Source organism: Antechinus flavipes, chromosome 4 (genome assembly GCF_016432865.1).
Source record: "Antechinus flavipes isolate AdamAnt ecotype Samford, QLD, Australia chromosome 4, AdamAnt_v2, whole genome shotgun sequence".
NCBI lineage: Eukaryota > Metazoa > Chordata > Mammalia > Dasyuromorphia > Dasyuridae > Antechinus > Antechinus flavipes.
The window spans coordinates 164,746,564-164,773,712 of record NC_067401.1 but is presented as its reverse complement, the minus strand read 5'-3'; the positions used below and the strand labels follow the sequence as shown (position 1 = coordinate 164,773,712).

Here is a 27,149-nt window from a genome sequence, read left to right as displayed (position 1 = left end):
AATGATGGCTTACCTCAGCTTGCTCACTTCAGCTTGTGGCTATACCAGCCTGAATCTCTTAAAAGTTATCTTCCTAAGCATTGGACAATTATTATATCAATTTAATCAATTCTCATTTAAATGAAATATTTTTAGTATAAAAAGCTAAATTGCAGAGCATAAAAGGGAATTTTAAAATATTTTTGCTAAAAGAAAGAAAAGATGTATGCTTAAACTCTCATTACTTAATATCAATTTAATTTTTTTTTCTATCTGTTTATGGAGGAAATCTGGAAAGCCTGAAAATTTTTGATCTACTCTGTCATCTTTCCAGAATGCCCCTTCCAATTTCATTTAATTGCAGTATACTAAACTAGGTGCTGGGATTCAAAGACAATGATGAAACAGTCTATTATATTCATCTAGAATTTAATTACTGTTTAATGTTTGCATAATTGTCATCAGTTTATATGGCTTTCTTTTTTTTATTCTTCCTCTCTTGAGACAAATCTTCAGATGTATATGAATTATCCATATTTGTATTGCTCATGATGCAATAATATTCCATTATGTTAATAGACCACAATTTGCTCAGTCATTCCCTAATCCCCTTTTGTTATTTTGCTGTCACAAACAAGGCCATTACAAATACTTTTTGTTCAAGCATTTCATGGCTGTCAATAATCTTCCTGGAAATAAAGTCTGAACAGTGGAATCTCTGAGTTAAAGAGTATGAACAAATTAGTAACTTTTATTGGAAAATTCCAAATTGCTTTCCAGAAAAATTGGAATAATTCACTGCTCTTTATTCAATGGTTTAATATATTTATCTTTCCAAAGTTCTTCCAAAAATGAATTTTCCTATATTTTCAAATCAAGTCAAATGACATTTATTAGGAACTTACTACATACCAGATACTGTGTATCCCAGGCACTGGGAATAAAGAGAAGAAGAACAACAAAAAACAAACGAAAAAAAACCCTTCTTCTCTAAGAATTCACAGTCCAATGGAGGGATGGGAGTAGAGACAATAGTCAAATAATTATGTACAAATAAGGTAAATACATCATAAATCTTATGGGGAAGCCACTAAGATTGAGAAGAACTGGGAAAGATTTCTTGCAGAAAATGAGACTTGAAGGTGGTCAGGAAAGCTAGAAGGAAGAGATGAGGAGGGGGAGACATGGGGTGGGGAGACAGCCAGGGAAAATGTCTGGAATTTGGAGAGGGAGTGTCTTTATTCAAAATACAGCAAAGGGTCAGTGTAGAGGGTCAGTAGAGTATGTGGATAGCTGATGAAAGAAATTAAACAAATGATCTTTCTGTTTTATTCTGGAGGTAACAGGAAGCTATTAGATTTTATTGAATGGAGAGAAGATATGGTCAGACACTTTTAGGAAGGTCAATTTGACAATTGTGTGGAGGATGAATTGGAGTGGTGAGAGAGGGTGAAAAGTAGAGGATGAAACTTAGATTGTGAGCTTGGGTGACTGGGAGGAGGGGTGTTGGTACCACCATCAGGAAAAGGGAAGTTGGGAAGAAGGGAGGAACTGGAAGAAAAAATAATAAATTCATATTTGGATTATGGAGATTAAGATGCTTATGGGAAGTCCAGTTTGAAATGCCTAATAAACAGTAGGAAATGCAAGACTGGAGATCAGGAGGGAGGTAGAAATGAACCAGTAGGTCTAAGAGATGGAAGCTGATGAGATCACCAAGTGAATTAGGATAGAGAGAGAAGAAAGGAGGACCCAGGACTCAACCGTGGGTGTCACTCACAGTTAGCGAACATGACCTGAAAAGCAAGGGAAGCAGAAAAAGAATGGTTAGACAGGTAGGAGGAGAACCAGGAGAAAACAGGGTCATGAAAACCTCGGAAGAAGAGTGGTTAACAATACAAGGAGATTAAAAAGGGTGAAGATGGAGAAAAGATCATCCGATTTAATAATTAAGAAATCATTGCTGACTGGGGCAGGTAGGTGGTGCAGTGAATGGAACACCAGCCCTGAAGTCAGGAGGATCTGAGTTCAAATATGACCTCAGACACTTAACATTTCCTAACTGTGTGACCCTGGGCAAGTCACTTAACCCCAATTACCTAAGGAAAAAAAGAAAAAAGAAATTATCTCTGACTTTGGAGAGAAGAGTTTTGATTGAATGATGAGGTCAGATGTAGACTCCAGAGAGTGAAGGGAAAGGAAGGGGAAGCACTTACTGTAGATGATCTTTTCTAGGAGTTTAGCTACAAAAAGGCTTTCAAAGATTTGAGACAGCTTTATGGATGGATAGATCAAGTGACAGTTTTTGAAGATGAGGAAGGTATGGGCATTTTCATAGACAGTAGGGAAGCAGACAGGAAATAGGGAATCAGTGAAGATTAATGACAAAGGGATAATGGAATCTGCTAGGGAAGACAGGATAAAATGAGAATACTTGTGCATTTAAAAGAAGGGCCACCTCTTTAGAGGCACAGTGAGTAGAGTGCTGGACTTGGAGTCAGGGAAACCTCAGTTCAAATCCTGTTCAAATTCTAGATAAGTCATTTAGCCCCTCAGCCTCTGTATAAAATAGGAATAATAATAGCTACTTCATGTGATTCTTGCAAATATAAAATGAGATGACGTCTAAAGTACTTTGCAAATCTTAGAGAAAGTCCTAAATAAATGCTGACTATTGTTATTTGCTCATTTGATGGTGTGAATTTCTAGGTCAAGATGATTTTAATTCATGTTTCTATGATAATTGGTGATTTCAAACAATTTTCAGATGATTATTCATTATTTCTATTTCTTCTTTTGAAAACTTTTCATCTCTTTTGACCACTTATCTTTTGAGGAATGATTCTGAAGTTTTCTGTCATTTCCCTTTGAAATTATGACTGTCAAACACTGGAGTTGCTTAATGCAAAAATTTTTGCCAGTTAATATCTCTTTAAAAGTTCTAGCTGCGTTAGTCTATTTGTGCAAAAATATTTTATGTAATCAAAATGATCTATATTGTCTTTTGTAATCTTTTCTATACTATAGCTAGTTAAGAGTTTCATAGAATTATGAAAGCTCTAACCTTTGATTTTTCTCTATTTTACAATGTGACTATATTTAAAATCACTCATTCATTTGGAATTTGTTGTAGCATATAGTTTAAGGAATTTATAGCATTACATTTCTCATAACATTGCTTTTGTTTTCCCAATGATTTTTTATTCAGTTTTGTATTCCTTCATGGCCAGTGAAGGAATTGGTTTTGCTTGAATAAGCAAGTTATAAGGAACTTCTTGTTGATGTTCCTTTAGAGAAAAAGAGAAAATAAGTGCTTGTTAATTTTTTTAGATTTCTAAAAAGTTTTTCTTCCTTCTTCAGCACTTTGTGAGGCTAGGTAAACTATAAAATATCTTCATTCTATTCTTGTTTATTTAATCCACTTTTCCATTTTTTAAAATCACATACTAATTGTGATGACTGCTTTATAACATAACTTGAGTTACCATATAGCCCCCTTCTGCTTTCACAATGATGATGATAGAATGACAGAAAATAGAGCAGAATATTCCAATAAAGTTTTTAGAATATCTATAAACATTCATTTAGCTATCTGTACTCTCACCCAAGGTTTCTTAAACTTTTTCTACTTGTGACCTCTTTCTATTTGAGAAATTTTTACATGATACTAAGCATATGGGCATATAAAATAGTTACACAAATTAAATGGTAATAATGATAATAAATCATAAATTGAGGCCCCCACATTCAGTTACAAAACTCCATATGGGCCACAGTTTAAGAAGCTAGACTCTAAATAAGTGAACTTTGCCAAATAACCAAGAAACTGACTATTAGATGTGAAACACATCAATAAATATGCTTATTCTCACAATAAATGAATCAAGAAGACTAAAGGAAACTGAAACCAAATGGAATGATAGTTTATAGCTTCTTTTTGGAAAAGTAAAAGAATTGTTGAATTGGTTCAGTCATGCACCCAAAGGCAATACAAACTCAAAATTTTCTGGGACATTTGTTTATCGACCTGCAGTGCTTGAGGTGAATTAAACCATGAAAAGTTTCAATCATGCTTTATTTCACTTTTTCTTTGCTGATATCTCTTTCCCAGCCTTGCCAACTGCCTTGCTACCCACCCCAGAGATCATGACGTGGAGATTCAGTGTCTCTTCTCCAGAACTGCTGCCCCTAGAACTGATCTCTTGATTAGTGACTGCTTCCCTCAGACTATTACTTCACTGACTGAGAAAGCCCTAGCTCTGCCTTGATTCATTCCCTTCTCTTCAGTCATCCTTCCCAAACCCTTGCCAAATGCCCCACCAATTTATGTTCCTCCCAACAGACTATTTAACTATGGCTACCCTCACCATTCATGCAGCTTTCCATGTGAAAGTGCCCCCTTTTTTGGCCATTATTCATTAATCTGATTTATCTTTTCTATTAAAATATAATCTCTCTGAGGACAGGAACGAAAATTGCTTTTGTATTTGTATTTCCAGTACCCTAGAACAGTGTTTACTCCTCCTACAAGCAAAAAGACCACTATGAAAATAATTACTATTTATCTACCTTTTGTTCTACCGAGATAGAGAATTATATGAAGAATTTGGCAAGAACTTCCAAAGTAAATTATTGCCTCTCCAATGACTTTAACTTGAAAGCTCTTTATTTTGGCTATTATATTCCTGATATCTTAAGTTTGGGGTTGCTATTATAAGATCAGTAATCATCTTTCTATTTTTACTTTATCCTCTGGTTTTATTAGAACAGAGCAATTTTCTTTTATGATTTCTTGAAATTTAATATCCAGGTGTTTTTTCAGGGAGTTTGATACTTCTTAAATGTTTTCCCTTGAATATGCTATTTTCAGTTCAATTGTTTTTTGATAATATATTATATATTCTTCAATTTTTTCAACCTTTTGGCTTTGTTTGAATATTTCTTGTCTCATGGAGTTGTTGAATTCTGATTAATCCATTCTATTTTTCTTTGAGACAATTATTTTGGTAAGATTTTCCATCTTAAAATTTAAATTATTAATTAAAATTAATACTTAAAATTATTTATTCTCCTTCTAAATTTTCCTCTGTACCTCTAATAAATTATAAATTCATTTTTTTAATTTCTTGTTTTATTTCTTCTCATAGTCCTTGTGAACAAGATTTTTTTTTTTTTTTTTTTTTTGTCTTGGATGGGCTTATTAGTATTTGTTGTGGAGTTATTTTCTTTGTCTGGACTTATTTCTTGGGCTTTGCTTAACCCATAGAACTTCTTCATTGTGGTTTCCCCCCTTTTATTTTTGTTTGATCTGGTTAGCTACTCCCCTGAGCAAAAAGACTTTATGTCTGTGTACTCTCAGGCTGTACACAGCCTGTAATCTGTCTTCTAGCTTCTATTGGCTCCTGACTGTCTTTTCATTTTGTACTTCTGGATTGGATGATTGTACTTCATGATGGAAAGTACTTCATCTTCATCTGTACTTTCACCTACAATTCTCTGTTATTTTTGCTGGGATAGGTGTGGGAAAACTGCATTTCTCAACATCTTTTCACATTGTCATCAGATCCTGGTGCTTGTTCATGTCTAGGTGGTGGTAGACTGGGGTGATGGGCACCCAAGTCTGCTAGCTCATGGTCAAGATCAGGTTGTAGTGAACCTTAGGGAAATGAGGCAAGCTCCTGCAGAAACACACCTGAGAGCCTGACTTACCAGGCCAGGTAAGTGATTGTGATAAGACCAAGAGGCAAACACTCAGGATTGCCTTGGCTCCAGATATAGGTTTAGGGTCCATAGTGTTGGATCAAGAAGCTAGAAGTAGGTTTTGAGAGATAATATAATTTTGGAAAATGTATTTTCAGCGCTGAAATCAGGACTGTCCCAGTTTGAAGGATAATGCTGATTGTCCAATGTGTTGTTTGTAAATAAATGTAGATCTGTGAACTGTTTGGTCATTATGGAAAAGTGGTTACCTAGAACATTGCTGCCCCCTTAAGCATACTGAGAGATAGCATCCAATTTAATCCAATTTAAAGATTTTAATCCATTGAATGCAATGCCCAAATTAGACATCAGGTAGCACTCTCCTTGAGCTACTACCCAGTCTCCAGTCACTCAGAATCATATGCAAACTAATAAATAGCTACTTTCTAAAGTGCAATAGTTTTTCTGACCACTACCCAGCTCTTAAGCCTGCAGATACCTTGGCTGCAAATTCCATCATGGAATGAAATGTCTCAGCCCCTGTACTTAGCTAACAAGTGACTTTGTGTCTTCTTGTCTAAGCTATTTAATTTAGAATGCCAAATAATATATTGCACAAATACTAAAATACAAAAATCAACTGATTGGGAGGAAAAAGATAAAAGAGGGGGATCTGCAGGGGTGGTGGAAGTGGTAGGGTGGTGGGGATGTTAAGGAATAGCAAGGCAAGAGATAGACACAAATATGATAATAATGATCAGGAGTAGAATTTATTAGAAAAAAAAGGTAGGAGTAGTTATCATTGATCTCAAAGTCAAACTTAAAAAAGATTCAATCAAGAAAATCTATTTATATGTCATCTACATTAATAATATTTTAGATATATAGATATACATGTATATATAAATATATGTGAGTGTTCATATACATATATATGTAAGTATATGGATGTGTATATATGTATATGTAGACATGAATATATTCATGCTTAACTGCAGCCTGCTTTTAGGATATAGACAGGAGGGAAGGGGGAAAAAAGAAAAAGTACACAGAAGAAAACAAAAATAAGGAAGTAAAGAAAAGATGGACAGTTATGAATACAATGTTTTCTATTTATTACTATATTTGCTTTCTTGAAATGAAATTTATTATGACATATTTTGAATCTTTCCCAGTCTTCTGCTGGGAACATGACATGACATGATTTTCTTTTTCCATCTTTCTTTTTCTAATTTTGCATTTAAGTTTTAAATAAATACATTTTTAAAAAAACAACTGGCAAAGAATTGAAAATCATAAATTGAGGTATGGCAAAATAAGTTATATGCCTTGTGAATGTAATGGAAAGCTACTATGTTGTAAGAAACAAGGACAGGGGTGGTTTCAGAGAGACTTTGAAAGAGACTTGTATGAAATGATGCAGAGTAAGGTGAGCAGAATCAGAAGAATTATGTACAATAATGACATAGTATAAAGACAACTTTGAAAGACACAAGAACTATGATCAATGAAACAATGGATTTGTGATTCCAGAAGACCAGTGATGAAACATGCTATTTACCAGAGGTCATAGACTCAAATACAGTTTAAAACATATATTTTTTCCATAGTCAATGCAGCTAGAAACTGATTCAAAAGAAAACTTCCATTTATCTACATCTGCTTGACCATTCTTCTCAAAATCTTATCTTTCTTAGCCAATTCTTTCTCTCTCTTGTTGTTGTGGTTCAATCATATTTGGGGTTTTCTTGGCAAAGATACTGGAGTGCTTTGCCATTTTTTTCTTCAGCTCATTTTACAGATGAGGAAACTAAGGCAAAAAGAATTAAGTGACTTGTCCAAGATCACCCAGCTAATAAGAGTCTGAGGCCAGATTTGAACTTAGGAAGACCAGTGTTCCTGACTAAGTCTGACACTTTATCCATTGTACTATCTAACTGCCCTTCCTTCTCAGATAATCGCGAAAGCAAACTTCATTCTAGTTTCTGTCCTAGTCCTTACTAATTCTAAATTAATGGAGTTAAGTTGTTAATAAAATTTTATTGTATTTCCTTTTAGGAAGCTGGGTGCAATGAGCCACCATCTTTGTCTTGCAACCACGCTGTGAGAATACGGGAACCAATCCCCAAGAAGCCTAATGGAGGTCTCTCTGATTGGGGTTGCCTCCCTCCCCGAGCTAAGTGGCCCTCTGCCCTGGCTTTCCAAAGAGGTCTCCCTCTTCCTCTTAATTTTTGGAGCAGCTGCATCAAGTATTTGATCTTCCTCCTGAACTTTCTTTTCTCTCTTCTTGGTCTGCTGACTTTGGTGGTGGGACTGTGGGGCTTTGCAGACAAGGAGTCACTGGGGAGTGAGCAGCTGCCCCACCTGGGTACTGACCCAATGCTGCTGTTTGTGGTGGTGGGACTGGCAGTCAGCACTGTGTCCCTAGCAGGCTGTGTAGGGGCCCTCTGTGAGAATATCTGCCTTCTTTGGTTCTTTGCTGGGGGAATCTTCACTTTCTTGATTCTAGAGACATTGGCGGGAATCTTGATATATGCGTTATGGGACCAACTCCAGGATGTACTGGACAGTACCATGCTCATGGCCATTACTCGGTACCAAGATGACTCAGATCTGCGTTTTCTTTTGGATGAAATCCAATTCGGCCTAAGGTGCTGTGGGGTAGTCTCCTACCACGACTGGAAACTGAATTTGTAAGTAAATAAATCTTCCCTAGATTCCTAAATGAAGTGTGTTGGGGAACAGTGCAGCCTGGGACAGCCTCCAATCTGGGTTCCAAGTCTACCAAGTGCATCCAAAACTGCATCTCACAATTCCTCACTGATGCTTCTCTTTTATCAGACCAAATCAGAAAATACATTAATTTAAAGCAAGGGACATTGGATTAAGTAGCATAGCAAGAAAATTCCCTCCTCCCTTTTTGGACACAGAAGAATATTCTCTCAGAGAGTCCTACAATTTTGGTGAGCAAAAGAACATGTTTAGGGAATTGATGGAACACATCTAGTTTAGGCTGATGGAACACACCTAGAAAAACAGGGCAGACAGCACTATTCCTTCTCCCACTGCACCCAGCCTGGAAACTTCCTTCCTCTCCAAAGCCAGACCCCCCTGAAAAACTGCTGCTGCAAGGATTGCATCTGATGCTACTTTCTCCACTGAGTTGCAAAGTGCTATTGTCATTTTCTGGACTATTTTCCCCACATGTGCCCATCTACTAGTTCCACAAAGATGGTTTTCTATTGAACTATTGCTGCTTTCAGGTTTTCTCCTGATTGATGTTATTATAGTGCTTCTTCTCCAGAGAGACATAACCATCATTCTTTTCCTGTGGCTAACTGGATTCCTCATTGCTCTTCCTCCTTTCTGTGAGTCAGAATCCCACAAAAGCTCTTAGGATGCCTGTCTTTTGAAATGCTTTGCTTTCCTCCCACCCAGAATTTTACCTGCTATTTGATTGAGGATGAATGAGAAAATTCCTTTCATTTGGATTCTGTCTCACTTGCTCATTCATATAAATTATCCTGATGCTTTGCTTTTCAAGATTAGAGGGGTAGAGCTGGAGACTTTCATCCTGCATTTCTGTCCACTCCAAAATTGTTTTCCCCCGTATCTGTAAAGACACAACCTGCCTTCAAAAAGACAAATGTTTAATAAGGAAGAGCAAATTAGAAATTAGTGATAATAAAGATGATGATAATGATGAAAGTAGTCCAGTTCTGTTAAATGATGGCTTATAGCTTAAGGGATCTGCCTGAGTATGCTCAGAAAGTCTTTTACAATTATTTCAAGTATCGAAAAGTAAGTGAAGAAAAGACATTTAAGGATCTGGAAGATAACAAGGGAATTTTCATCAATATTGAAATGCAGCATCTATAGCAAGGGATTTATAGGTGGTTGCTTTTACAAAGTAACAATAACAATTTTACATTTATACAATGCTTTTAAATTTACAAAATGTTTTCTTCATAACTGCCTTCTGAGGCAGGCAGCACGAATAGGATGAATTCTAGCCCATAATAGGATTTATTAAGTATTATAACCAGGTCTCTAAGTCCACTGCTTTTATTACTGTCCATACACAAAGGATATATTTTGATGATAATTATTTGTGGCACATTTTTTCAGATCAGGCTTGTACCACCCCCACCTCTTCCTTGAGATACAGAATAACCCCTTTGCTCTTTATCCATTGAATGTATGCCCAGGGCATACAAACTCATTTTAATATTAGACCATGTATAACAATTTTTATTGGGTTTTGTTTGTTTTTGGAGGCAATGGTTTTAATTGACTTGTCCAGGGTCACACAACTAGTAAATGTCCAAAGTCAGGTTTCAACTCAAGTCTTCCTGATTCCAGTGCTATCCACTTATACCACTTACTAGTCCTTAAGTAGAGAATAATTTTTAAAATCCATTACTAGACAATTATACAAAGCTTTCAGTCATTTACAGGTAACTTCTGGAAAGGCAGAATAGAATAATGGATAGAATGACAGCCTCAGAATCAATGAGATCTAAATTCAGGTTCTGCTTCTGATATATTGGCTATATCATTCTGGGCAAATCACTTAATACTAGTCCTAGTAAAATGAAGGTAGTAGCAAATATAATTCACTAATGACCCATACCTTAGATCCCCAGGAAATCCCAGACTTAATCAGCTCTTCATTCATTTTCTAGAAACATTGACCCATATTCTGCAATTTATATTCACAAGAAACAAAGAATCCCCAATAATTAGCACAAGCAAGACACACATAGACATATTATATTTTTACATTATAGCACATCACTGACTACGAAGTTTCTGAAGTGAAGAAGGGAATAAATTTTATATACATGTCTATAGAGAAGCTTTGTGCCAGAATGGGAAAAACACTCTATTTTGAATTCAAGAGATCTGGATTCTCATCTTGACTCTGCTATTTATTAGGTTTATGACTTTGCCAGGGCAACTAGGGGGGCCCAGTGAATAGAGTGCCAAGCCTGGAGTCAGGAAGACTCATTTTCTGAGTTCAATTTTGACATCAGATATTAATTTTCTGTGTGACCCTGGGCATGTCCCTCAACCTGTTGATGAATATTGGGCTACATGATACCTTGGGTCCCTGCCATCTATAAATCCCTTGCTATAGATGCTGCATTTCAGTATTGATGAAAATTCCCTTGTTATCTTCCAAATCCTTAAATGTCTTTTCTTCACTTACTTTTCAGATACTTTAACTGTAGTTCCCCAGGAGTCCAGGCCTGTGGTCTCCCGGCTTCTTGCTGCATCAACCCCTGGGAAAATGGAACCATCATCAACTCTCAGTGTGGCTTTGGTGTTCTGCGCCTGGATGAGGCTACAGCTCAAAGCATTGTTCATTTTGAGGGTTGCAGCCCCAAACTCAGGCAGTGGTTGAACCAGAACAGCGGGGTCATTAGGGACTATGCATTTGTTACCACAGTAATAGAAGGGTTGGAGTTCTTATTAGTTACCAAGTTAGTGGGGGATATTAAACTCAGAAAAGCCAATGACTGAGAATGGTGAGAGAGTTATTGATTGCTCCCTCACTAATCCAAAGTTGTCTTTGTCAGCTTTTGTTTGCTTTGAAGTGAATCCTCCAATTCTCCACAGTGCAATGACTGTCATAATGGAGGAGCAACAGGATAACTGCTGTCTACTTCTGCAGGACTATGATAATCTCTCTACTACCCCAAGACTTAAAAATAGAAGTCGTTAAAGTCAATTTGTATGATTTTTTTAAAAATTGTTTTCATTATGAAGATACATTAATATTTCAATAAAGCAAGAAAAAGATGAGTGTATATGAAATTATTTGCTTCTACTCTGTAGTTTAGTTTTTATGTATTTTAAATTTAACACAACAGTAACAAAATTTTGCTTGTCTAAGTTCCTCTTGAAATTCCCTTTGTTCTCTTCTATATGTTTTAATGATTCATTTGTGTTCTTTCTTTTCTGCATTATTATCATAAGCTATCATAATGCTTCTCCCCACCTTAAATTTTCTTTCATAACAAAAAATGATAATAATAATAGGTAGCATATACGTAGCACTTTAAGGATTATAAAGCACTCTGCTAATATTATTTCATTTTGTCCTTAGAGCAATTATTACTATCCTAGGCTATTATTATCTTCATTTTACATATCAGGGAGACTGAAGCTGAGAGAGATCCAAGTTCACATAGCAAAGTAAGTGTTTGAGACAGGTCTTCCTACTCCTAATCCAAGATTCTATCCACAGTGTCACCCACTTGACTGTATGGACAATAAAACTGTTTCCCCTTATTATATTATTGTAGTTCTTATGAAATTGGTCTGCTGGTTTTGTTCATTCTGTTCTATTTCACTTTACACAAATCTTTTGGATTTTCTTTGTATCTGTTTCATTATTTTTTTTACAGTGCAATTGATTCCCAATACATATCACAGTTTATTAAATTATTCTTTAATGATTAGACATCCACATTCAAAAGTTTTCCGCTTATTATATTATTGTATTTATTATAGAAATTGGTCAGCTGATTTTGTTTGATCTGTTCTATTTCAGTTTACATAAATGTTTTGGATTTTCTCTGTATCTGTTTCATTATTTTTTACGGTGCAAACAATTCCCAATGCATTCACATATCACAATTTATTAAACAATTCCCTAATGAATTTTATTTTAATTTAATTTATTTGATTATTTTTAGTTCTTTGCTACAAGAAAAATAGACTATCTATGACCTGTTTAGGGTATGTTGGTTTTGTAGAGTCAAAGGATATGAATAGTTTAGTGACATTTTGGTTAAAGTTCCAAATTATTAGTATCATTGTTGTTCTGTTCTCTCATAGCCCTTTCAACAATAATTATTTTTCTTTTTTGGTCATCTCTGACAGACTGATGGGCTTTGAAGTGAAAACTCAGGGTCATTGGAGCCAATGCTAACATGTTCAATCATTGTTAAAATTGTTAAATTTTCAATTGTGAGCATTTCTATCTCAGAAATCACTAAAAACCTTGATTTATTGTTTTGGTGATTGTCTGGACTTAAAAAGTTGTTAATAATGCAGGTTAAACTTAAAAGTGAATTATATATTCACTCCTGGATACATTCCCTCTGGAGGGAAGATCCCCTCCAGAGAACCTGGTTGTTAAATATTTACCAGAACACCTTTACATATTGGACATTGCTTGAGCTCAACAGACGTAAAATAGAAGACTCAGGGAATATAGTCATTAGAAGATTGGAGGCAATAATAAAAATAATGATGATAATGATAATAATGATAACTGGAATTTGCATAGAAGATTTGCAAAATATTTTATATCCATTATCTCATTTGAGCCTTACAATACCCCAGAGGTAGAACCTTAGACTTATTTTAATTCACATTTCTCTTATCAGCAATTTGGAGCAACTTTCCTATAGTTTTCAGTTCTTTTGAAAATTGTCCGTTCATATCCTTTGACCATTTATCTATTGAGAAATAGCTTATGTTTGCATCAACTCTCTATATAGTCCATATATCAAAACTTTACCAGAGAATTTGGGGCAAAGATTTTTTTCTTAGCTGCACTGATTTTATGTAGTTTTCAATTTTATGTAATCAAATTTTCCTGTGCATTTCTTGTCATTCTTTCAATTTCTTGTTTGATTAAAAACTCTCCTCCATCCATAAGCAGTGAAAAGTATCTCCTTTCTGCTCCTCCAATTTGCTTACTCTGTGACCTTTCATTTCTAGATCATGTGTTAACTTGGAGCTTGCTGTGCCATATCGCATGATTTGGCCCTATTTCTGCTGGACTGCTTTCAAGTTTTCCCGGTTTTTATTGCCTAAGAAGTCCTTACCCCAGTAGTTGGCTTCTTTAATTAATCAATTCAATAATTAATCAAACTCTATAGAACTACATTCAATTAATTCTTGGTCTTGCTTAATCTAATTTGTTTTACTGACCAACTTTTTGACTTTTTAATCAGTACTAAATAGTTTTGATAATAACTGCTTTAGAATATGGTTTGAGATCTGGTACCATTGAGATGCTGCCACTCTTCCACAATTCATGGTGGGGTTTTGGAACCTCTGCTTAATTTATTGTTTTTACCTTGCCTTTCTTTCTGCCCAATACAGGCTCCCTCAGCCAGGAAAAAGCTATTAATAGGACCTCACTTGATGGATCTTGCCTTGATAATTATGTTAGACTATATTGCTGTTGAGTCTTTTCATGAATCTTTATCTCTAATTACAAATGAGCAATTCTTACAAGTAGCCAGAATAAATTAATTTATTTAGAAAATAATAATGACAATGGTTAAAATTGTTGAAAAATAAGAAATTTCCTATAAGGGGTTAGATTTTTTTTTTCTTTCTCTCCTGTTTCTCAAGACCTCACAGACCTGAGATGTCTCTGATCTGATCCAAGGGACAAATTACTCAAACAAAATGGAAGAAGAGATTGGAAAAGTGGTCGATGCCTCAGTTTTCCTCTGGGCCTCGTTCTCTCCTTTGCCAGTAAAAACTTGTGCCCCCCAAAATACCAAAATTATTTAGAGAAAATTAATAACAAAAGCATTTATTAATTGTTTGCCAAGCAGTGTGTTGAGTTGGTTATACCAGTATGAAAGCATAGACAGTTCTTTCCTTCAAAGTGTTTATATTTTAATGGGGGAGACAATACACATAGCAGAGTGGGTTAGTTACTATGGGTGTATCAGCTGATTCTATCTCTGCTAAGTGGGATAATGCCCTCTCTAATCAAATTATATCATCATTCAGTCTTGAATTCCCTGTTCCCAATGCCCAAGGAAGGAAAACAAAGAACTCTGGATTTCTATCATGTATTTTTCCTGTAAACACTAATTATGAAGCTTAATCAATTTCCCCTACATGTCAAAAATGTTCTTGTCCCAGGAAGAAGAGAAGTCTGTTTTTCAATGGGAAGTTCCCTGATAGGGTAAGCAAGTTTCTTCCAGGAGTAAAATTATACTCATAGGTTACTTGGGGTATAAGGTCAGTATTTACCACCCCCCCTTAGACTGACAAATTCACATACTGAATAAAATGTGGCTTTAACCTAAAAAATCAATCTCGTGCCTAAGTCTCTGGTAGCCCTGAATCAGTTTTACAGTAAAGGCTCAGTCCTCCTGATACAGACACAAAGATCAAAAAACCCAAGAAGGAGGAATTCTTCTCTGGACCTGATTTCTAAATGGAACTTGGAAAAAAGCAGAGAAGTGGGATTCATCACATGGGAAATTCTGGGATAAAGGACTGCAAAGGTGGGGCTGTCTTCCTAGGCCCCTAGTTGGAAGGGTCAGCTAAATAATGCCATACTGGGCCAACTCATGCAGCTCCAAGTGGTTGAAGGCTTCCCAGGGACAGATGACAGTTATGTCTGAAAAAAAAAGGGAAAAAAAAGAGACCAAGTCTTTTAAGGCCAGAGAGCTCCATACTCCCCCCAGCTACAAAACTAATTCTCTTCTCCCTGCTGTTCTCTTATCACACACCAGCTCCTAAAGAGATGTTCTAAGGGAAAAAAGGGGGCTACAGGGAATGAGCAAGATTCCCCAAAAGATCAATACTAAAGGAAGTAGGTCAAAGTAAGCAGAGGCTGGAGGTGGGAACTGTTAAGAGCTAGAGTAGTGGGATTGGTGGGGTTTCCTGGATGTCCTATTAGTTAGTTCAGGGTCTCTGAGGGACAGAGAACCTGATGAAGGTAAAAGGGAGTTGGTAAGAAGCAGGGTGAGAAGGCAGTCTTTCAGAACCCATAAAGACCTTTTTTCTTTCTAAAACAAACTTTATTCGTGTGTGTGTGCAACTTTATTCAGTTTTATATGCAATATTTATATTTATTTATATTTTTATATATAAATATACATTTATATATGGTATATATGCATGTGCACATACACACCTACATATTTTTAAGTCTCTTTAAACTGCATATGTTTGTACCCCAATAAAATGGGAGCATTTTTAATTGGAAAGTTAGGGTGGGAAAAGTCTTGAGGGAATCCTCTCTGCCCCAGATAAACACTACCACTGGGAAAGCAGTCAATGATACAGCGCTAAAAAGAAGGTCATGTTATAAAACTGGGTTGAGGATTGTTGATAAAGTTATACTGGGGCCAGGGCAAAATTTGCCTTCTGACTTCTTTCAGTTGAGTTATTCTCTCCTGAATTGAGTAGAAGCAGCACATACCTGTTCCCAAGCCTTCCATTCCAGGAATATCATCACCAAAACTGCAAGAAACACAATGATCAGTTTAGGAGAGGGGCCCTAAGCCCTGTAATTCCTTCTTACACACACACACACACACACACACACACACAAAATCACCTGCAGCTGAACATCTATGCTAGGCTATTCTATTTCTAGAACTAGACATAGTCACAGCTTTGTATCACAGCATGGTCTGGTTAAGAATCCAGGCCACATTTCCTGCCTTACTAGGGAGTGTGATGAATAGCAAGTTTTTGGGGTACCAAAGCAATAAGAAAAGCCCTTTTTCTCTTCTAAATCTTTATGCCTTTGAATCTATTCCCTATTCCCTTAAAGTATTGTCTATGGTTACTTATTTCTCAGCACCAGTCTGTTTCCTGAGAAATCATGGGAACTGGGGCTCAAACAAGGGGAAAAAATCAGGTCAGGCCATAAATCTCATGATTAGCATTAGGCCCAACTAGATCCAAATTGAAAATAGTGCTGGATTCCTACAGGTGATTCCCGTTTTCATCACTTTCTTGAGCCCATCTGTGTGCCTGGGGATTTACAAATTTCCACTTCTGCATAAATTTCTACCCCAAACAAAATTAGGGAAGAGGAAGTACATGAACTGGAGAGAGAAGGTCCAAGCTTTTTGTCCCAAGTAAATGCTTTAGACTAAAAAAGAAAATTGAGGGAGAAAAAAGGGCCTGGAAAGTGAATTTCTCCTGATGTGGAAGAAGACATTTGGAAACAAATGTTCAGGTCAACAGATACATAGGAAATATCCCCATTTCCTTCTTTGGAATTTAGTCATCCCTGAAGTGAAAAGATGATCGTGTCCTCTAAGAGATCTAATATGAGACCAGCTCCAGACCCTTTCAGCTAGTTAGGAGAGAGTTCACAGGCAGAAGTAGGGGTAAGCACCCCTCCTCTCCCTTTTTGCACTCTATTCTACAGCTTTTCTTACCCTTGTACACCTTTCTTGGGGGGCTTGCTCTTGAACTGACGAGTTTGCCGCTGCTTGAATTTGGGTGGTCCTTTCCTAGGAGTAACGGGTCCTCCAACCACTCTAGTGGCCGATCGGAACTCAGGCTTGGGTGGCTCTAAGTTCATGATGGGGCTTTCAGTCTTTCAAACTCTAGAAGGAAAAAAGAATCAAATTTTTTTGCTTCCAGTTAAGGAAGAAATCTTCCAACTTCTTCAGCTATCCCTTCAGTGTGGTACAGGGGGGAAAGTGCCAATTTGGGTGTCAAAGGACCTCTGTTCAAATCCTAGGTTGCCTCTGTGATTGCCCATACCATTTAACACGTTAGGAGTCCAGCTCTCTTATCTGCAACGACTCAGATCTCTTTTGGTTCTAAAACTATGAATGTTCCTCTGCCCAACCTTTGGTAATGGTAAACTCCAATCCAGAGCTGAGGGACCCTTCTAAATTAGATCCTAACATATTCATACCCTAATTGTCCAAGAAGACACTTATTCTCTAACTCCCCAGAATGGAGTAATCAATTGAACCTAAATGCTCATCTTATCTCAATAAACATTTATTAAGTACTTAATATATGTCACACTCTGTACTAAAATCTGGAGATCACAAAGAAAGACAAAAATAGACTCTGTTCTCAGGAAACTCACTAATGGGAAGGAGACAACATGCAAACATTGTATATGTATATGTATATGTATGTATGTATACACAAGCTATATACAGGATAAAATGGACATAATCTCATAGGGAAGGTTCTAGCATTAAGGGGGGGGAATACAAAAGGTGGGAATTTAATTAATATTTGAAAGAAGCGAGGGAAACCAAGAGGCAGAGATAAGAAGGGAGAAAAGTCTAGCTATAGCAAGATAATCAATGAAAATGATGGAGAGTTTTGTGTTAGGAAGAATAAGAAAGCCTGTGTGAATGGATTGTTAACACTCTACTCAAGCTCCTCTTGGCAGATGGCACCAGGTGCCAAGGTACAGTCTCCCTTGCTGACAAAACTTGGGTTCTCCCATTTCATAGACTGACCTACTTTCTAGGCTTGTCTTCCCACCCTCTCTCCATATCCCCAAAGCCCTATTGACCTTGGAACAAAGGAGGCTTAGCATCCTCTAAGCTTAAGTTAGGAAGGAAAGACTAAGACGGCCTCTCAGAGTTGCCATGAGAATAAAATGAGATCATAAGGGTCAAAGCCCTTACTATACATATGTGGGAGATTAACAGAAAGAAGGAGTTTAGGATTGTCAGCATTAGCAGTCCAGAGACTTGTGTTTTACCTAGTCCTGACCCTGCTGGTGATTTCACTGGTGACCTTGGGCAAGTAACAAACTTTCCAAATCTGTTAAAAAGGTTATTGAATTAGATGATCTTAGACATTCCCTTTCAACCTGATGAATTCTGAGATTTCCATAATTACAGGCAATGAAGTAAAGTGGTTAATATTGTCACATCTAGTCAGGAAGAACCGGCCTTTAATTCTGCTTCTGATAACTTCATAGTTGGATAGTCAAGGACAAGTCATTTCCCCCTGAGTACTGATTTCCTCATCTATACAATAGTAGTACCTGCCGTATTTCTATCGAGAGGTATTATGAAGCTTGTGAAGTCATTTATGTGAAATGTTTGGTGAATTTTAAAGTGCTATGTCCTTTAGAATTATTATTATTGTTGTAATTGAAGGGGATAGACAATAAAGTAGAGGATCCTCTATCTTTATTCTCTTAGAATCTATGGAACAACCCAATTCAACCAACCTTTAACCCCTACATGTATATAACATTGTGCAAGAGGAAATACAAAAGTGAGATCAGGCAATCTAGCAGGAATAAGACACAAAGATAACTACAGAACAGGATATCCTAAGAGCCTGAAGTAATTCCTGGCTTCAATCTTTTGGCTCAATACCATAGGATCCCATAATTTTCTGAGCTGTGCTAACACATGTGCTCTCTCTCATCTGGGATAGGAGATTTTTGTTCTTTGACTCCCAAGATATTTTTGCTGATATTTCCCTCCAAGTGAATGAATCCCAGGAGATACACTCTCTAGAAGGTCATCATATATCTAGGGGGCCAGAGAAACCCAAATGCCAGTTTATAGTGACAGGAAGTAGAAAGGTCTGCATTCTCCCAGGTGGAAAAATAAAGGGGGGGGTGGTATCTACAAACAAAGGGTAATGGGGGAGGGGGAGAGAAAAGCAGAATGGGAGTGGACCTGACCTATTCAATCCCAACAGATACCCAATTAAACATGGTTCTGAGTCTCTTCCCCTTTCCCTATCCTCTCACCCCCATATCTTACTCTCACCCCAGTAATGAACCTAGCAAGATAGAAAAGTCTACAGTGGAGTGACTTACCTACACTGAGTCAAAAGTCATGGGACCTTGGGAAGGAAATGGTGAAAGGATATCCCAACTTTGTTCAACACTTCTTTATCATATCTCCTAGCTTTGCCCACAGAGCAACTCAGAGCCCAGGCAATTTATTCTGTTCCTAAGTAATTGGATTATGACTCTCCTTGTTATGATAATTATTCCTAATGATATTTTTAGTGACGTTGCTGAGGATTAAAGAGAGAACAGTGAGAAAGGACTACATGTGTGTTCAGCCTGGAGAGTGGGATGTTATGGGAATCAAATCAACACTACCATACCTAGAAATTATCCTATAGCTTCACTCACCATCTTGGTTACTTCTCACTTCAAAACATCCCTCCTTCACCACTATCCCCCTATCTGGGTTGTCTCCCTTATTAGAATTAAAAACTCTTTGAGGGTAGATACTATCTTTTTATATTTATATGACCACTACCCAGCACAATTCATGTCATATAGTCTAAACTTACTAAATGCTTTTCCATTCATCTATTCATGGTAAGTGAAGCACTTGCAGAGTAGACAGGTTGGAAAGAGTGTTGAAGAAGAAGGAAGGGTCATAACAAGGGCTGGATGGATGAATGTGCAGTTTTCTTCTGACCAGGGAAATAGTAATGATTTCCTGTTTTGTTCCACTTCATGATAGCTGCTATATTTAAACAAATTTCACAATTTGCAAAGCATGTTTACATTCATTATTTCATTTAATCTTCATAATAGCACTGTGATTTATTACTGGTACTATGCTTATTTTACAAATGAAAAAGCTGAGGTTCACTGAAGTTACATGACTCTTCCACTGACAGTATCAGAGGCAGAATTCGATTCCAGGTCTCTTTTAACAGAATCTAGTATTTTACCTATTACCCTATTATAGTCCTAAGTCTTTACCCTAAATTCAATTCACAAACTTCTATTACAGGCCTATTCTGGGCCAAGTTTAGGGATACAAAGACAGAAACAAAAACATAAACAAAACCATTCCTGCCCTTAGGAAACTTATATTCTATTAGGGGAACACAATATATACACAAATATAAATATATATACAAAAAGAATTTAAGGGAGAGGAACCATAACACCTGGGGGATCTGAGGGAACAATTTTCCTATAATTCTTTTGAAAACTTCGTGGTCATGTTCTTTGATCATTTATTTACTGAGATACAGCTCTTATTCTTATGTGTTTGCATCAATTCTTTACATATCTTCTTCATGAACACTTATAGGGAAATTTGCTACAAAGATTATTGTTTCTTGGATGTCTCCCTCCAAATTCTAATAACTGACTATGCTTGTGCAATATATATAGGGAGTTTATATAATCAAATTTTTGTTTGTATCATCCATGATCTTCTCAATCCCTTGTTTGGACAAAAATCCTCCATCATCTACAGATATCTCCTTCCTGTTCCTCCCATTTGTTTACTCTGTGATGTTTCAAAACTAGGTCAAATAACCATGTGGAGCTTCTTGTGCTCTCATTTCTGCCAAATTGCTTTCCACTTTTTCCAGAAGTTTGACAAATAGAAATGCCTTATTCCTCCCCCCATTCATACTGAGTCAGGTGGTGTACTCCTTAAAAAAGATAGAAGAATGGCTTGGGGGTCTAAATACAATAGCCACCATGATTTGAATAAAGGTGAAAATTTTAATGAACTTCAAAAGAAGAAAAGGCTATTGAGTGATGGCAGCAAAGGAAGATTCTACAAGTGGTAAACATGAGTTTTATTTTTTCTATCTCTACAATATCTCTCACCTGGCTGTGAGGTCCACCTATCCCATCCTTTCTCTTTCTACAGCAATGACCATAATTGTGTTATTTGGTTTTTTTGTTTGTTTGTTTGTTTTTGTCCTTCTAGACTAATATAATGTAATACACCCTCCGGCTTATCCCACTTCTACTCCATCTTCCATACATTGCTCATATAATTGTCCTACTACATTGCTTTGATCACATCTCTCTTCAACTCAAAAATCTTTAATAGTTTGCTCTGTCCTCTAGCAAATAAAGTATAAAAATTCTTGATCCTGTAACCAGGCTTCAACTTATTCTTCCAAGATTATTTCAGACTCAGCTCCTTTCTATATTCTATATAACACCACAATGTGGTCGCTCTGCCCACAGTTTTGTCCTGTTCTCTGTCATCTCCATACCTATCTTCACTCCTGAAAATTACTCTTTCCCCACCTCCAACCCTCATCTTCCCTTTCTTCCTTCAAAGTTCAGCTTATACATCATTTCTTCCACTAACCTTTTCTCTGAATTCTTTCTATTGCAATTTCCCATAATACTTTGTCTATACTTCTTGCATTTATCCATTTTCCCTTGCTCCAATTATTTTAGTATGTCTACTCCATTGTAAATTCCTTGAAAGCAGGTTCTCTGTCCTATCCATCTTTGCAACTAAGTCTCCCACTATTAAGTACCTAAGCATTGGCTCTGAATTAATGTCTGTTAAATTGAATGCTTGTTAAATTGAAAAGCCCACTTTTATTTGATGTCTATGAACACAAAAGCATCCCTATTTGTCCCTTTTCTGTTCAGGTGTCTCTGAGTCTTTCTTTCTTTTTTTTTAAATAATAGCTTTTTATTTTCAAAATATATGCAAATGTTGTTGTACTGGGCTCATATCTCAAGGAGATAATAATGGAGGGAAAGGGACCCACATGTGCAAAAATGTTTGTGGCAGCCCTTTTTATAGTGGCAAGAAACTTGAAACTGAGTGGATGCCCATCAATTGGAGAATGATTGAGTAAATTGTGGTATATGACTGTTATAGAATATTATTGTTCTGTAAGGAACAATCAGCAGGATGATTTCAGAAAGACCTGGAGAGACTTACATGAACTGATGCTAAGTGAAGTGAGCAGAACTAGGATTTCAATGAACACAACAACAAGAAGATTATACAATGATCAATTCTGATGCTCGTGGCTCTTTTCAATGAGATGATTTAGGACAATTCCAATGATCTTGTGAGGAAGAGAGCCATCTATACCCAGAGAGAGAGAGCACTGGGAACTGAGAGTAGTTCACAACATAGTATTCACTCTTTATTTTGTTTTCTTTTTCATTTTTTTTCCTTTTTGATCTAATTTTTCTTGTGTGGCATGATAACTAGAAATATGTATAGAAGAACTGCACATGTTTAACATATATTGGGTTACTTGCCATTTAGGGGAGGAGGTGGAGGGAAAGGGAGGGAAACTTGGAACACAAAGTTTTGCAAAGGTCAGTGTTGAAAAATTATCCATACATATGTTTTGAAAATAAAAAGCCTTAATAAAAAAATAATTTAAAAATATACCCAAAGATAGTTTTCAACATTCATCTCTGGATCTTTCTTAAACACAGTTTCTGATATTTTTCAATTTTATAAGTAGGGCAGGCAAGTTTTCATAATAATATCAGGCTCCCCTGCACTCCATCCTGTGTTTATTCCAATAGATCAGGTTGCTGCTTTCCCACTTTGGTGTATTTGTCCCTCTCAATAAAGACCTATTGCTCTTTTTCACCTCTAAACCTCTTTGGCCCCTTTCTCTACAATCTTACTACTGTTTCAATTGAGAATCACTTCCCCCATCCACTCCTAAGCCTCTAATTATGTTCATCTTTGTCAACAGCTCTTCCTTAAATATCCCTCTGTCTCAGTTGGAAGGATTGTAGGATATCTTAAGGAAAAGGTGTGAGCAAAAGATACAATTTTTCTTTTTTTATGGAATATGATTTCTTTTAGGTGCCAGGCAGCTAGGATGTCTCCTGACTGGAGGTTAATTACATAATATAACACCATGAGTTTAAATTCTGGAAATGCAAAGAAAATTTTTAAAAGAAGCTTCTTTAGCAAACAGCTTCTGGGAACTCTGTGGAAAAATATACCCTGAATAATGACCCTCAGTTTTTCCATTTCCAAAATATGTATAATATCGGTTTCTGAGATACTCTACTGATTATTAAATAATATCAGACATTACAATAAGCTGCAGAAGTCACCGAATCATAAATTGTCATGAGACAGAAAGAATTTTATTGACCGTTTAGTTCAACTTCCTCAGTTTACAGATGAGATTAACTGAGGTCTAGAGAGGTAAAAGGTCTTGTTTGTCATGAGACTATATAAAGTGATAGAAGCAAGAACAAAAGTTCTCTTGATTTCTAGTGCACTGCTCCTCTCAGAAGAAAGAACAGTATAGTTTTGATATAGGGAGTGAATGGAAAATTTGATATGTCTTCAAAAGGCAAATTATTAACTAAGCTATGGGATCAGGTTCCTATTTTCCCCTGCTTTTCCTCATTGGCAAAAAGTTTCCAGGTTATGGGGAGGGGGAGCAAGTTTGGGAGAGTATGACATTCCCCAGCAGAGAGAGTAACTCCCACTGACCAAAAATTCCCTCTAACTGATCCCCAATGAGACCATTATAATTTAGCTCATAGGCAACACTCACAGGATTTGAAAGAATTACTTGTTATAGGAGTCAGAAATGCAGTACCCAGAACACAGGATCTTTTCAGTGACACAAGGAAAGGTGGAATCTCCTGCAGAATATTTGAATAAACTAAAAGAAAATATGAAGAAATATTCTGGGTCTGGTTCCAGATGATCCAGAAATTGAAGCAACTTTGAAATTACATTTTGTGACTTACACCTGGCCAGTAGAAAGTTGTAAGGAAGGCAGACCCCCGATCAAATGTTGGCAATGCCAGGCAGAAGGGCACATCCTGCGAGATTGTCCACAAAGAAGGAGGGAACAACAAGTATATTTCCTCATAGAAGTAGGTAAAGATTAGAGAAATCAAGGTTCTTCAGCACCCACCTGGAACTCTTAGTAAAATTAAGGATGAGGCCAAAAGAGGAGGAACAATGTTTCCTTAGACATGGACGCTACTTGGATTTCAATCATACAGCTCTCTCCTGGGGTTAATTATCTGAAGAAATATTGATTATCTCAGGAGTAAAAGGAGAAAGTTTTCTAGTTCCCATAAACAAAAGATGTAAAATCAGAATGGGGTTCCAGGAAATATCCTGTGAACTACTTCTGGTTCCCAAAGCTGGAATAAATTTACTGGGAAGGAATTTAATTACTCATCTAGGAATAGCCTTGATACTGAAAGGGATAAATATATGTCCCAGCAAAATGGCAAAGCTCTGAAAGGTGGAATTAATAGAAATCTTCCCAGACATCTGGGCAAGATTCGATAACCCAGGTAGAGTTGACATTACCCCTATAAAAATTATCCTTCAAGACCCAAAGAAAGTGGTAAGAATTAGGCAATATTCTATTTCTAATGAAGGTCGAGTGGGGTTGAAACCTGTCATACAGGGGCTCCTAAAGAATAAACTTATTGAGCCTTGTATTTCACCTTTCAATAACTTATCCTACCAGTCCGAATAAAAGATGGCACATTCAGATTAGTACAAGATCTAAGAGAAATTAATAAAATAGTCCTGCCTTCTCATTCTGTTGTACCGGACCCATCTACTATCCTGGGAAAGATCCCCAGTTCCAGTAAATGGTTTAGTTTGCTGGATCTTAAAGATGCATTCTGGAGCTGCTCCTTAGAGGAGAACAGCAGAAAGGTTTTTGCATTTGAATGAAAGGACCTCCATACGTATAGGAAGGAGCAGTTTCAATGTGTGTTCTCCCACAGGGCTACACAGAATCCTCAAATTTGTTTGGACAGGTATTGGAAAAATTCCTAGAAAGCTTCATTCCAATTACAGGAACGAAAGTATTACAATATGTAGATGATCTGTTGATTACTGGGGATAAGAGGGAAAACACCAGCAAAAGTACTATTAACTTACTGAACTTCCTAGGGGAATCAGGATTCAGAGTTTCAAAGGGAAAACTTTCATTTGTGGAGAGGAAGGTTAAATATTCTAGGTACTTGATCAGTGAAGGGAGTAAGAAATTGGATTTATCTAGAATCTAAAGTATCATACATACTCCATTACCAAATACTAAAAAGGAGCTGAGGAAGTTCCTGGGCTTAGTAGGATATTGTAGAGCCTGGATCAACTCCTATGCTTCTATCACTAAGCCTCTATATCAATATTTGTGGAAATAAAGTCCCAATTGTGTCAATTGGGACTCGGGGGGGGTGCTAGTTTTGAAAAACTGAAACAAATGCTTATGTCACCCCCAGATCTAACTCTCCCTACATTAGAAAAACCTTGTGAATGTGGCTGATGGTGGGATTGCATTAGAGGTTCTTGTCCAGAGCAGAGAAGGCCAAAGGAGACCTGTAAGCTTTTCTATCTAAGTTATTATATCCTGTAGCAAGGGGTTGGCCCATACATATACAGGCAGTTGCAGCCATAGCTATTCTAGTGGAAGAAAGTAGAAAATTCACTTTAGGAGGAAGTCTCATTGTTAGTGTTCCCCATCAGGTTAGAACTATACTAAATCAGAAGGTAAGCAGGTGGCTGACTGATTCCAGGATCCTGAAATATGAGGCTATATTATTAGAAAGGAATGATTTGGTGGTATCCCAAGATCATCACTTAAATCCGGCATCATTCCTGACTTCAAACCCAAATTATAGCCCAGATAGAGAACATTGCTGTATGGAATTAGTAGAACACCAAACTAAGGTAAGGGATCTGCAAGAATCCCCATTGTCAGAAGGGCTTAATTGGTTCATTGATGGATCATTTAGAGTAGTAAACGGGAAGAGAAAGAATGGATTTGAAATTTTTTTTTTTGGATTTGAAATTATTGATGGGGATATGATCTCTGTTGAAAGATCTGGAAGGTTACCAGCCACCTGGTCAGCACAGACCTGTGTGCTACATGCACTCAAATAGACCTTGGGACTATTAAAGGAAAAGGATGGAAACATTTATATGGATTCCAAATACTCATAGGGAGTGGTTCATGTATTTAGAAAAAAATTTGGAGGAGAGAGGATTAGTGAATAGTAAAGGGAGAGAACTAGCACATTATACATTAATCTGAGAGATATTGGAGAGCAGACTAAAACCCAGGAATATAGCCATAATACATGTGAGAGGACACCAGAACAATAACTCTTTTGAAGCCTGAGGTAACTGAGTAGCAGATGGAGAAGCAGGAGTGGTTGAGGGGAGGAATGAAAATCTAGGTATATTTACACTGATTCCAATACTTCCCCCTAGTCTGCTTCTCCTACCTTCCCCAGAGGAAGAAAATGAAAAAGCTCCGTCCCTTATAGCGCTTGAACGGACAGATAGACTTTAGTTCCTACCAGTTGGCAGAGAGGTACTGACCAAAGCAGGCATGAGACAGGACCTACAAAACTCCCAAGGACCCACTGGGATATTCAGAACCTATGCAAACTCCTGGGTTATATATCTTGACCCGTCAAATGGTGGATAGTTGTCTAGTTTGTCGAAGGACAAACAAGGCTGCTTAGCACCATGCACCTCAAGGTGGCTGGCCGCCTGGTATAAGACCTTTTCAGAGCATACAGGTGGACTTTACTGAACTTTCCCCCGTAGGCCCATTCAAATATCTTCTGATAATAGTGGACCATCTGACTTCCTGGGTAGAGGCTTTCTCCTTGTCCGAAGCAACTACCTCAACATTGATCAAGACTTAATTAGAGCAAGTCATCCCTAGATATGGAATAGTGAAGAGGACAGACTCAGAGCAGGGAACTCATTTCACAGCCAAGATTTTGAGAGACTTAACCAAAACACTAGAAATCACTTGGGATTTTCATACCCCCAGAACCCTCAGTTCTCTGACAAGGTTGAGCAGATGAATCAGGAAATCCAAAAGACGATTAACTAAATTGGCAACAAAAACCTACTTACCATGGACTAAATGTCTGCCTCGGGCTTTAAAAAGAATCAGAACCAAACAATAAACCAGGAAAACATTTTTACATTCAAAGATTCCAACAAAGGCCTCATTTC

General features: G+C 37.0%; 2 protein-coding genes across 2 annotated transcripts in view; one reads left to right on the top strand and one right to left on the bottom strand.

The window, feature by feature from the left end:
• TSPAN10 (tetraspanin 10) overlaps nucleotides 1-13,353 on the top strand; it is a 39,077-nt gene extending 25,724 nt beyond the window's left edge. Inside the window, exons 2-3 of the mRNA XM_051996647.1 lie at nucleotides 7,738-8,372; nucleotides 10,899-13,353. Coding sequence (XP_051852607.1) covers nucleotides 7,738-8,372; nucleotides 10,899-11,205 — 942 coding nt within the window. The 3' untranslated portion in view covers nucleotides 11,206-13,353. The remainder of the gene's footprint in view (nucleotides 1-7,737; nucleotides 8,373-10,898) is intronic.
• A 590-nt stretch (nucleotides 13,354-13,943) lies between these two features.
• The window catches only part of LOC127560644 (retinal rod rhodopsin-sensitive cGMP 3',5'-cyclic phosphodiesterase subunit gamma), a 27,981-nt gene continuing 14,775 nt past the window's right edge, over nucleotides 13,944-27,149 (bottom strand). The window contains exons 2-4 of the mRNA XM_051995383.1: nucleotides 16,848-17,018; nucleotides 15,875-15,915; nucleotides 13,944-15,067 (exon numbers count right to left, since the gene is read on the bottom strand). Coding sequence (XP_051851343.1) covers nucleotides 14,991-15,067; nucleotides 15,875-15,915; nucleotides 16,848-16,993 — 264 coding nt within the window. The 5' untranslated portion in view covers nucleotides 16,994-17,018 and the 3' untranslated portion in view covers nucleotides 13,944-14,990. The remainder of the gene's footprint in view (nucleotides 15,068-15,874; nucleotides 15,916-16,847; nucleotides 17,019-27,149) is intronic.